This window comes from Emys orbicularis, chromosome 1 (assembly GCF_028017835.1).
Source record: "Emys orbicularis isolate rEmyOrb1 chromosome 1, rEmyOrb1.hap1, whole genome shotgun sequence".
NCBI lineage: Eukaryota > Metazoa > Chordata > Testudines > Emydidae > Emys > Emys orbicularis.
In genome coordinates, this window is record NC_088683.1 from 120,750,382 (window position 1) to 120,763,745 (window position 13,364).

Here is a 13,364-nt window from a genome sequence, read left to right on the forward strand (position 1 = left end):
TTGATTGTCTTTATTATTTTAAATCTAAATAAAATAAAAATATTACATCATGGTCCTTTACACTGTAATAGAGAACACTTGGAACATATATTTTCATTTCCTTTCATGTATGATCTTGTTCACTTCATTTTGGAAACTTGTTGTCTGAGATCATCGATGCTCTTCTATTAGGGATGACAACTGTCTCCAGTTTATGGGCCATAATGAGACCCATAGACCTTTCTTTTGCCATAATCAGGCTGCTTTTCTAAAGCTTCATTTTTGTTGAGAGTTTACACACACACATCTACATAACACACACATGCTTCAGTGCCAAGCCAAATTCTGCTGTGTTGCTTCCCAAACTTGAGTCTAAATAGATTTTGATTGTACTGTTGTTTTTTCTTTTCTTCTAGGTGAAATGTGATCATTACTGGCCTTTTACAGAAGAGCCTGTTGCTTATGGGGACATCACAGTGGAGATGCTTTCTGAGGAGGAGCAAACGGACTGGTCTTATAGGAACTTCAGAATCAGCTATGTAGGTGATGGGAAAGATGTTTCATTGCTTTTCATTAGAGATTAGCCCACCCTGCAAAATTCGGATCCATATCTCACACACTCCAAAATTCAGGGGTGTTCAGATCTGGAGTTTTGGGGCAGTTAGCTAGAGAAAGAGGGACCAACAGCAACATTCATAAATAGGTTTTGATTGCAAGCATCTTCAGATTTCAAAGATGTTCTGGATCTGGGGTTTTGGTTCAGGCCCTTCTCTTATTTCTATCCATCCCAGGCATCTCCAGGGCGTAAAGGTTGTCTCTCTAGTCTAGATCCTAGTGGACAAATGTTCAAACCACAAAAACTGTTATGCTTGGTACGTTGCTGCTGTGGTGTAAAGGAGAACTAATGGTGCCCTACGTGGACACCTGAAGTTTCCCAGGAGGATCCTTACATAGTGTAGACCTGATGCACAACATCTAGCATAACGGTGCCCTGATCATGACTGGGGCTTCTAAGTGCTAGTGTAGTACAAATAATTAATGATAATGGTTTCTTTGGAGACCACATTTCAACCACTTTTTTTTTTTTTTTTGGTCCTGTGTATCAGACGATGGTCCATTTTCAGTTATAAACTGTTCAAGGCCTGAAAATAAGAATATAAAAGTTGAGGAATATTGTTTGTAAAGGAGGCAATTGCACATTATTTGTGGCATTCTTTTGATGCCATGTCCCTGAAATGCTGTTGAATAAAACAGAATTTAATCCATGAATGGTATTCCATCCCTTGGTGCTGTGGTAATAGAATGTTTTGCTGTATTAACTGCTCTAAGCAGAGGAAGTGGGAGGAGCCTACTGCACATTCCAATCTTTCAAACACTTGTACTTGGTTAAGGCAGAAGTACAGCTAGGAATGGGCAAAACAGTTGTCAAATGTAATGTAATAGAACTGAATCAAACTGCAACCATTCCAGTGCATTCCCATACTTTTTAATTTGGACCAGAAAGGCTGGAAATAGTTCAAGAATGGACTATCAAAACCAGGAAATATAGAAATTATTTTGAGAGCATCAGATTTCTGAACCAAAACTGTTTGGATAAGCATCCAGATTTTCAGGTGTCTATTCCAATTTCATCTCTGCCTCCCAATGCTTTGAATGGCACTACTAATTACAGGAATCATCATTTGAACTTGTGCAAGAATGGGAGACTGATACAGTGGATCAGAACCATAGTGCTGTAGGAATTTACAGCATCAACTCTCTGCCCTGCGTTGTGGGGATAAAAAACTGTCACTTGAGTGCATTTGTCTCAAAGCCAGATCCTTGTTTGTTGAAGTACTGTCCTAGCCTTCTAATACATTTCAGTTAGAGCTGTTAGAAATTTTATGAATGCCAAATGTTTGTTTAAAAAAAAGTCTTTTTCCCAAAAAACTGTTTTTCTTTTTTTCTTTTTTTCCAATTAAACCTGAATGTTAAAATTCCCAAGTTTCTGGTCTTTCCAGAAAAATGGGGTGAAAAGAAAAAGGAGAAACAAAAACATAACTTTTTTTTAAGTTTTACAAAAAATATTAACTGAAAATATATTTCCTTTTTGAAACTGTGGAGCAAAAATAATGTGAAAATATTCACATACGATCTTTACCATTTTTGACTAGCTCTAATTTCATTAGTCTGTATTTGTAAACGCATGAGTCAGATTGAACATGACCGCACGGGTAAAACAAATATGAACATGCTGTTATTCTGTTTTTTCCCCCTTAGGCTGATGAGGTGCAAGATGTAATGCATTTTAACTACACTGCCTGGCCTGATCATGGTGTCCCCACTACAAATGCTGCAGAGAGCATCTTGCAGTTTGTACAGATGGTCAGACAGCAGTCAACAAAGAGTAAAGGCCCCATGGTCATACACTGCAGGTAAAGGCTTAATTTTCCATTTTCCTTTAATGTGTAACCATTCAAATACATTGAGAAGTACACTGGAGGGAGGGATTTCTTTCCACCTTTCAGGTGCTGAGAACTGTATTTTTGTTTTGTTTTGTTTTTGTGTGTCTTATGGTAAAATCCTGGCCCTATTGCAGTAAGTGAGAGTTTTGCCATTGACTTTAATGGGACCAGGATTTCATTCTGTGTTCCTAGATGTAAGTGGAGGGGGGGGGGGGGGAGAGAGATACCATATATTTTTATCATAGTAAAGTATTACAGGTCTGATCCTCAGCTGAGGTAAATTAGCCTCATGGACGTCAGTGGAGTTATGCTGTGTTGTTTTATATCATCTGAGGACCTTGCCGTACACTTGCATTTCCACGTTTTTGCAATTCAAATGGAAAAATCAAAACAGTCTGTCAAGCAGTATGCCGTTTCCCTACAGAGACGTACTCTGTGTAGATCATCACTCTCGGATAATTTGGCCTTCAGTACACAACGTTGGGAGTTAAATCCATGGGCCGGCAGTAAACCATATGACACAATATACAGGTTTTTCTTTTCTTGAGGGCAGCATTTTTATATAGTAACTGTTACCTTTGTTCATCATCAGGCTTCTTGTAAGACACTATTGAGCTCTCTGAAGGCAGCTGCTGAATTAATAATTGTACCAAATTGATTCCTGATGTAACTCCATTGTAGTGACATCAAAGATTAATTTGCCCCACAATGTGTAATGGTAAGACTGCTCCTGGTAATGGTAGATTATTATAGGGTGCGATGGTGCGGGCCTCACCCCTGCGGTGCCTCCTGCTGGAAGTCTCAAGGAATTAACTCTTTCCAGCGCAGAGCACCCTCTGCAGGCCGGTGTCCTGCTGCTGCTGGTCCCCGTGTCCCTCCCAGGACCCCGGTGCCCTTTTACCTGGGGTGCTGCCCGTCCAGGCAATACCCCACAGATCTGGGTGTCCCCTCCCCAGGGAACCCCCACCCTCTATCCCCACCTTGCGTCAGCCTATGGGCTACTGCCAGTCACCATCTAGCTCCCTTTCACTGGGGCCGACTGCAGTCTGTCTAAACCAGTCATCACAGGCAAGGGAGGTTTTGACCTGCTGCCTTTCTCTGCAACCCAGTACCTCCAGGGGCCTTGTACAAGACCCTGCAGCCTGGGGAGTTGCTGGCCAGGAGCTCCCCAGCTCCTCTGGCCTTTTCCTCAGCCCTGCTTCACTCCAGTACCCTTTAGCACTCAGGCAGCTAGGTCTATCTCCCTCCTCAGCTAGAGGGAGACTGCCTGCTCCTGGCCCACTGCCCTCTTATAAGGGCCAGCTGGGCCCTTATTAAGGCAGCTTCCGGTCTGATTGGGGTGTGGCCCCCAGCTGAGGCTGCTTTCCCCAATCAGCCTAGGCTTGCTGCTTTCCTAGCAGCAGCCCTCTCCCAGGGCTGATTTCAAGCCTTTCAGGGCAGGAGTGGGTGATCACCCTGCTACATAGGGTTACGTAGTAGAAAGAGGTGTGTAACAGATCAGTTAGTGTGTGCTTAAACTGCTAGGTATACCCTAAATGGAACTCAAAGCTTTATGAAGCTATTAGCCCCACCTCCCTATATCACCCTTCCTAAGGCATCTGCTCACAAGCTGTGAAAATGTGTGTATGGGTATGCATAGATACAGTTATGTTGCATTCAAACAAAGTCAGAAGCCTCCAGCATAGCTTCCTCATTACTGAAGTGGTGTTTGGAACGTTCTGTCCTTTGCAGTCACATGGTGTGCCCTAAATAACGGTGACATTACTCAGCAAACAGCCTTTTACAATATCACCCTTTCTAGTTCCTCATGAGATTTCCAGCATTCTCACTAGGAAGTGGTGCAATAGCAGAATTTTTCATTTCTAATAGTGTTCAGTCCTGCAGGTCTCCTTATGAGTTGTTCCACAGAAGTTACTAGGTAAACTCATGGTGAGTACAGCTGCAGGACAGAGCCCTAATGCAAAATTGAGACAGACACTGGTAGGCTCAAAGAAGGGACTTATCTACAGCATTTAATTTCGCAACCCTATACTCAACTCCCCTAGCTCATGCATACTTTGCATTGGGAGAATATGGGGGCTAGACCATTTAGGGTCTGACTTTTTCATAAGGATAATGCCACCTGCAGAGAAATGTGGTTTTGGATAGAATGCTAAAGTGCAGTGTAGGTCTTGCAGCGCATAGATCGAAGTAATGATTTCATGAAATCAGTGGAAAAATGAACCAATGTTTTCTGGATACTTTTGGAGACCATTAAAATTTTTATCTAACTTTAATGAATGCATGAAATTGATAGTCTGTTACTGGATTTATTAAACTTACTACCTCTTAGAGTCATACATTTATTATTTTATCTATTGGAGTCATGATTTTTATCATGTCTGCCAAATTCATGAGAATGGATTAATTGATTAATGATAGGACATGTCAAGTTAAATAGATCAAAAAATGGTTATTGAATTCATGAATTTTTATCCCATCTCGGTCATATTTATAAAATCAACCACTTTTATTGGATTAATAAATATCCTACCAGTGTCCCAGATATGATATTCTATGCATCTGCCTAGTCAATTTATGCCTAAAGCCACCCCATGTCCGCATAAAACTTTTCTCTCAGGTATGCAAATAATATTTACCAATTTCACATACAGTTGTATCAAAAATGTGAAAGCAAATGGTTTGGTTTTTAGAATGTTGGATCTACACCTATTTACATCAAACTGTTCTGCACCTTTAAAAATCAGGCCTAATAAAATTAAACTAAGATTTTCACTCTCTCTATTAAAACAAAATATATTGTGTGTGAGACTTTCTCTCTCTCTTTCTCCATCCCCTCCCTCACCCTTCCAAAGTTAGCCTTTTACATCCATATTTTGGCATTTAAATCAATTGCCTGATTTTAAAAGGTACTGAGCCCCCAGCAGCTGAAAATCTCTTCTGTGGCCCTCAAAACCAGTCAGTGTCACAGTGACCATTTCACAAGAAGTCTGTTGACTTTGCAGAGCTCTGAAACTAAACCTTGTGGAACTGCAAGTGTAACTTTGTCAAGCTCATTTTCTGTAGGCACCGTAATGTAGATCTATCTGAATTCACAGGTACAGCTCAAGTAGTTTTATACCTCTCATCATCATTAGGAAAAATATAAGGGAGAAAGGGAATTGCAGGTATAAGGGAGAAAGGTGGTCAGTCAAGAAAATGTAAGACAGTGAGAGGAGGCCAAATTTACCCCATCTGATTTGGCCCAGAATATCACTCTGAGGGTCGGAGTTTTTCAGCCCGGACAGTTTCAGCTAGGCAGAATTAGTCAATTGCCTATCACAGCTCTTCTGTATAACGATTTTAATTTTTTAAAGAAAGGTGATATAATTGCAAAGCCGTTAGTCCCGTGCATTCTTTATAAGTGAACTGTGAATTACTGTGTGGCATATATTCAAAGGATTAGTCAATTGTGTGAATCCAGTGCAAATTAGACATATTTTCATCAGGATGATTATTTCATAATTCTGAATTACAGCACATCATTTGCTTTCTGTACCCCACAACCACTTATCCCCTCCACTCCCACCCCCAAAAAGTAGTAATCTGTAATGTTGTGTGTGTTACAGTGCTGGCGTGGGACGGACAGGAACATTTATAGCATTGGATCGGCTCTTACAGCACATTCGTGATCATGAGTTTGTAGATATATTAGGGCTGGTGTCTGACATGCGGTCTTATAGGATGTCCATGGTACAGACAGAGGTACGAATTTCATCTTCATGTATTTTCAAAATTAAATGTATACCTCTACCCCGATATAACACGAATTCTTATATAACGCGGTAAAGCAGTGCTTTGGGGGGGGCGGGGCTGCGCACTCCGGCAGATCAAAGCAAGTTCGATATAACGCGGTTTCACTTATAACGTGGTAAGACTTTTTGGCTCCCAAGGACAGCATTATATTGAGGTAAAAGTGTATTAAAAATACCATGTTGTACTAATGTAGGTATCATAACTATTTCATGCTGCAGAGTCTATTGAGCTTCTTACACAGTCCTGTAAATAGATAAAATAATTGTCTTCTCCATGCTAAATGTATAATACTTTCAGATTTTTATGAGTCTGCTACCTAAACTATCAATAGATCAAGGGTAGATCAACGTACTTACAACCTGAAGCTTTCTAAAGCAGACCGGTTAGTCCCACCTTATAAGAAACTAGTCTGTGAACAAGCATTAAAATAGAAGTGTATGAGTTATATAAAATACACCATTTTGAAAAACATTGGACTTGATCTAGGATTTAAATGACTTCTAGGACTGGTAGTAGGATCAGACCACCATTCAGGATCCAGTCATCTGACTAAGCTGATGATCCAAGAGTTATACAGTGACAATACGAAAATTGGAAAACAAAAACAAAACAAAAGGCGGGGCAAGAGGTTTCTTCCCCCCACCTCCCTCTCTGTTTCTTGGCTAATGTTTCTGTTGAAAATTAAAAAAAAAAAAAAAAAATCAAAATACTTCTGTGAAAAGTATTCACTATTCCAGAAACAAATAGACCAAAGCTTCAGAACAGAATTATTTCCCCCTTTTCATTCCCAAGAGCATTAGTTATAGCTGAAAGTTTTCATTTGCTTTCAGTTGCCTGTTGGCTACGTGAAACAAGTGGGTGATCTCCACCCAGTTCCTAGTGGGGAGGAGACCACATCACAATACCACCAGCACAACTGGCAGCCTTCAGAGATATGCACAGGATTTACTGGGTCTGGAGGATGAACTATCCTTAGAGATGGGTCACTCCAGATCAAGGTAGATGCAAATTAGCTGAGGTAGTATGAGGGAAGCCTGCAGTGCCATTGCCCATCTTGTTGCTTTTTGTATGTAGAGGACTTCATTCTCTAGAGGAATCAGCACCTTTCCCCATCACATGACCTGATCCAATGCCTACTGATGTCATAGGAAAGATTCCGATTTAAGGCCTTAAGGCATGAAAATTATTTGGTGTGGGGTTTTTTTGTTTGTTTTTAATTCTTGAATTTCACCGAGTTACCATGTCGTAGAATAGGCTTTTACGTCTGTCCAGTTGAGTATGGTTCAGAGGAGAGTGATGGGAGAGACCAGGGTGTGCTGCTTGATCTCCTTTTTATTTGGGGAGCAGGGAGCTCCCCAGTCCCCCACAATCCATTTTGATGGCTTTCCAATTTTCATATTGTTTCCAAGTTTCATGCTGTTGGCGAGCTGGCCTGTTCCCTGCTGCACTGGCATTTTAGCAAAGCATCGCTAGGTCCTCTTTCCTGTCTCTTCCTAATACGCGCGCGCACACACCACACCGACAGAAGGGCTCTGTCACGCCTCGGAAAGCTAGATCAAGATTAAAGTGCTCCAGGAACTGGTGCCAGTGGGCAGGATTAAATACTGGAGAGCAAGGATCCGGTCCATTGGCACTGTGTGGGAGACACACCTGTTTTATAGTCTTAGTCAACAAAGCTTGCTCTAATGCAGCCTGACAACAGGAAAATCTTACCTCATAGGCAGGGTGTCATCCATTTCTGTGCTTGCCAGCCCTGACCGCTTCAGGTTTTTTCTTTTTAAATTAGAGTGGAATTTCCTAGTCTTTATAAAGCTGTATCCACACAGGCCACTAGGTGTCAGTGTAATTTAAGAGCAGACAGGACGGATCAGTTAGAGCTGTGTGAACCTTTCATTACAAAACTTGAAACCACACACAGCTCACCTGGTTTCATGTTTCCTTCCAAACTGGAAACCCGGGATCCCAGGTTAATGGATGTTTGAAATCCCGTTAGGTTTGAGATCTGAATTTTGAGCTGGCCTCATAAGGTATATGTGCACCTGGGGATGAAAAACGCATGGTTGGCCCGGGTCAGCTGACTTGGGCTCATGGGACTCAGGCTTTGGGGCTGAAAAATTGCTGTGTAGACATTCAGGACTAGGCTGGAGCCCGAGCTCTGGGAGGGTGGAGGGTCAGCTAACCCAGACCAGCCATAGCCATGCTGCAGGGCTTATATCCCTGTGTAGATGTTCCCATATTTGTAAGGAGCTGAACCAAATTCCAGAGTCTGAACAACTTTGGGGAGGAAATATGAAATCCAAACCCCAATTTTGTAGCTTAAAGCCATCTCAGACCTCTTAGTCAGTCTTATCAAGTTTTGCCACCATTTACATTGGAATGAGGTTAACTGATGAGGTTTAGAATTCAAGGTGAAATGCATTATTATTCAGAGGTCCCAATTAAAGATCAAGGCAACATTGTGCTTAACACTGTACACACATACAATGAAACATGGCCCTTGCCCCAATCTTCCTTGGGGGAAGTAATTTGGTGGTTGATAATCCCACAGTAAATAAATAAATTATTAACCACTCTGTGAACAGAAACCATCAGTTTTTAGCTGTTTATTGTGACGAGTCACAAACACACACACATAGAAACCCACCAAGTATGGCTTTTATTTGCCTAAATATAAGGAGTATGATGCTTTAAGATTTAAGGGCATAATATATTTTCAAGTAATAAGAATATAAGGATTTTGTACAGAAGCTCCTCTATTTCCTAAAATACTTCCAAAATTACACACAGAAGAATTGCTTCACATGCCCCGAAATGCAGCTACGGCCAGAGGAAATGTAGCAGTTATTCAACAGTGCCCTCCAAAGTTACCAGACAGGTTGCAATTGCAGGGGGAATTTAGGATGGTAGAATACAATTGCACAGCTGTAAATTGGCTAGCGCCGTGAAACCATGCCAAGGATCTTGTAATAACTTCAGTTTTCCATCTCACCAACAAGGCCCCTCTTACCACAGCAGGGCATTACTACCGCAGAGGGGGGAGTGCCACCTACAGAATCACCAGTGCTGCTGCTTGTATCTGGATTTTCCTTTTAGGCCTCCCCTCCAAGTACTGATGCTGCTTAGATTTGAGATCTGACAAAACAATAGCCAAGAGGGCATGGGGGCTAATAATTTATAGAGTACAAAGCCAGAAGGGACCACCATGATGATCTAGTCTGACCTGCTGCATAACACGGGCCTTAGAATTTCCCTGAATTAATTCCTATTTGAACTAGAGCATCTCATTTAGGGGGGAAAAATCCAATCTTGATTTAAAAATGAGCAGTGATGGAGAAGTCCCACAACCCTTGGTAAATTGTTCCAAAGGTTGATAACGCTCCCTGTTATCAAAAAAATGTGTGCCTTATTTACTGTCCGATTTTATCTAGCTTCAACTTCCAATCCTTGAATCTTGTTATACCTTTGTCTGCTCGATAGAAGAGCCCTCTGGTATCAAATAATAACAAACCTGACCCCTTCCTCACTTACTCTTCATAAATTGTATTGCCTTACATACTTCATGATTCCCGTTAGCAGACAGCACCATTCTCCAGGTGTCATAAATTCAGTCAACACCACTACAGTCTATTAATTATTCAGTTAATTAAGAAGAGTCAATAATAGTGACATGGGCAGTTCAGATGAGCTTAATGCTTCCATTGGAATTGTATACTCTAATTTCTTGAATGGGGACACAGATATGTAGCCAGCATACTAATAACTACAGATATTATTTAAGAATCTGCGTGCAGACGATTGTTATCAATGTTACTTTATTGAACAGGTTTAACCAAGTTATACCAGGTGCAAAAATATATATATGTTTGGTCTTTTCTCCCAGGAACAATACATTTTTATTCACCAGTGTGTGCAATTGATGTGGCTAAAGAAGAAACAGCAATTCTGCATCAGTGATGTCATATATGAGAATGTCAGCAAGTCCTAGTTCAGAATCACAGGTGGTACGTATGACAGCGCCACCCCTTCAGTTCTGCTCATGATTTATAATCCCAGTTGCCTGGTAGCAACTGGTGAAATTAATGTTTTACATCAGGACCTTCATTCTACCTTTTTCCATACTCCAAGAATTCTACCTTAGGGTTGAAGCTTTCCATGCCTGGTCTCCCGCCCTCTCCCCTTCCCCCTGTGCCCCAGTGGTGGTGGTGGTAGTGTGTGCAGAGAATGAGAGGGAAATCCCTTTAGCTGTTTGCGTTATCATGGAATGATAAATCACACATTTCTTAGCATTTTAAGACCTTTTTGGCTGACCAATCATTTAAAAAAAAAAAGCTGAAATAAAATCCTCTCCCGGCTTTTCACATAAATCGTCCTAATGAGGTGGCTGCACTTTCCTAAGGTTAAAGGGGAAATTAAAAATCAAAAAGTTATAAAGGGTTGTCATCAGTCACTCACAAGTGCGCGTTCAATCACTTGTCATCTACCAACTGCCAAATTATCACGGCCAACTGAACCCCTCCCCCTCCCTGTGATTGCCTTATCCCAGCACCCGGGTAAAAACTGAGGAACTTGTGAACCTGCTATGGAAGCAGTCCGAAGTTGCTACCAGCACTAACACTGAACAACTTAACGATTAATACAGACATCTTAAGTACATTTTTTTAAGTGCAACAGGCAAAAAAATTACAAAACCAAAATATGCTGTCAAACTGCTGCCAGGCAGCATAGCCCACAGACTCAAAATGCTGGGGTTCGTTTCCCAGCACTGCCATTGATTCACTTTGCATTCCTAGGTGCATCAGTTAGCAACTGCGTGCCTCAATTTCCCCATTGGTAAAACTGAGTTAATGATACCGTGTAAAGCACGTTGAGCTATATGGCTAGCCTTTGCTATGTGAATGTTTGATTACACAATTCATCATATAAACTTTGGACCCTGCCTCCCCCTCTACTCCCCAAATCGTTCCTTTTTCTCTCCTTCCATTTCTCCCACCAGGTCAGCCAGACTCTTGACCCCAAAGTATTTTTCTTTAAATTGTGTTTCCAACTGAACTGGGGGGTGGGGAAGGGAGAAGCTGGGATTCTCTTAAACATGCATGCATACCAATAATTAATAATCCAGGAATAGAAACCATGGCCAATATGAAAAGTGACTAGTGATTTTGAGTACCTCTATTTTTGGGTGCCCACATTGATTTTATAAAAGGGAGTTGCTGAACACTTTCTGAAAATCAGGCCCCATTAAGGTTTATCAAGTTTTGCACCCAATATCACTTGTGAGTTTTCAACATATTGCCTGTCCTGGTTTTTGTCCTGGCTTTTTGTTCCCTCCCTTCCTATACAGAGCTTTGGGTAAAACTAAAAATAAATGGCTAATGTTGTGTATCATTTTCAAACAGGATCCATTTGCTTTGTTCTCTTCCAGATGAGACCATGAAGTACACCCATCTTCCTTTGCTTCAGATTTTTTTTTATTGTTTTGTTTGTTTGTTTGAACTGCTAGCTGTTTTGCCATGGAAGGCCGCTGCTTTGCAGTATATGGACAATAAAAGAAAGATACTTTAAATTTTAGAAGCACTGGGGAGACTTAGCCTTAAAGAGCCTGCAGTGTCTTTTGGACTGTTTAATTTCTGGACATTTTTTAAATACTGGACCAAATTCAACTAAAACAACAGGATGGAAAAGATACTATAATATGTGCATAAAATACAGTTCTCATGAAGGGTGGGTTTTTTTTTTTTTGGTTTAAGTTTTTCTGTGCAGGTTGGGCTTAAGGTAAAAAGCAAGTGCAATATTTTTTTAATGGCTGAATCTGAATGAAGAAGAGCTTTCTTCATGTGTCACTGGTCTGTGCTTAAGTCCCTAAGAGAACAGGCATTGTTAGTATCTAATAATACCTCACTAGTGAATACGAGGCATGGACAAACATGAAGGATTGTGGATTTTGTGAAGAGGAAATGGGATATTGATTTGACTCTGTTTACGGCAGCACAGTGGTTCTGTGCTTCAGTGGAGCAGGGAGAATACAGTACCCATGGAGCTTTAGTAACACTCCTAAAATCCAAACAGTATAGCTCAAGGCTAGCGTAGAAGACCTACATTAGAAAACTTCTGTTGGTCTGGTTCTTGATTGTGCTCCTCCTAATTAAACAGCAGGATTGTTCCTCTCTTTACTCTTTTCAGTAATGCCCCCATCAGTTACAATTTTTTTTTTTAAGATTGAAACTAATGAAAGCGCAGAAGAGTTTGGAGTACCTTAGACTCTCTTGCTGTAGCATTTAGCAGTCTATGGTGCCTATACTCTTGATTTGTTTGTTTTTTATTTTTATTTTTTTCTAAAATATATTAGCCCTGTGTAAAAATGTGAAGCTGATTCATGTTGAGAAAAAAATAGTTGCTGTAATGAATGCAGCATCACCTCTCTGATGAGCTGGGAATTCATGGAGATGCGGAAATGAGGGTTTTGGCATGCAAAAGAAATTTTATGGGTTCGTTACCAGAATGTTGTCAAAGCATCGGTACTGATTCCTGCAGGGACTTCGGGGTTGGGTTTTTTGTTTGGGTTTTTTTTGCTATCAGTTTTATTTCTAGTCAGCATATTTAGGATTTGTTATATTCTTTTTGGCTTTGTATAATTCCAGTACATCGTTGTGTATTGTGACATGGATGCTTTCAGAGTGGATGTCGATGGCATTTTTGTAACCTGTTGCTTTGTGTCACCTCATTGGAAGTTAGAGGCAATGGTACTCAATGTAAAAAAAAAAAAAAAAAATGTGAACTGAAAGTAAACACATTGAATTGCTTACCTGTGAAAATGACACTGTGAGCAAGGCTGCTGCTTTTCCCACCTGGGAATCTCTCTACCCTCGTATCTGTGCACCACAGCTCAGCAACTGTTCAAGGGCCTGAGAATTTAGGACCATCTTTTTGGATGCTGTATTGGCATAGATCTGTTCCCCCTTTCCAAAAGTAAATTGGGTACCTGTGAAAGGGTTCCAGACCCACTGAAAGCTACACCCTCTGATCACTGAATGGATGGCAGCAGTTCTACTTCTCTCTCTCTCTCTCTCCCCCCCCCCCATATTTCCTACCCATATCTCTCCGTCCTGTCATGGATGGATCACCTCTATGGGCCAACAAGTTAGTTCA

The 13,364-nt window shown here is 41.0% G+C and overlaps 1 protein-coding gene across 1 annotated transcript in view; it reads left to right on the plus strand.

Moving 5' to 3' along the window:
* Positions 1-10,203, plus strand: part of PTPRO (protein tyrosine phosphatase receptor type O) — a 203,421-nt gene extending 193,218 nt beyond the window's left edge. Inside the window, exons 23-26 of the mRNA XM_065417893.1 lie at positions 396-518; positions 2,239-2,393; positions 6,032-6,167; positions 10,099-10,203. Coding sequence (XP_065273965.1) covers positions 396-518; positions 2,239-2,393; positions 6,032-6,167; positions 10,099-10,203 — 519 coding nt within the window. The remainder of the gene's footprint in view (positions 1-395; positions 519-2,238; positions 2,394-6,031; positions 6,168-10,098) is intronic.
* Positions 10,204-13,364: the final 3,161 nt, after the last annotated feature.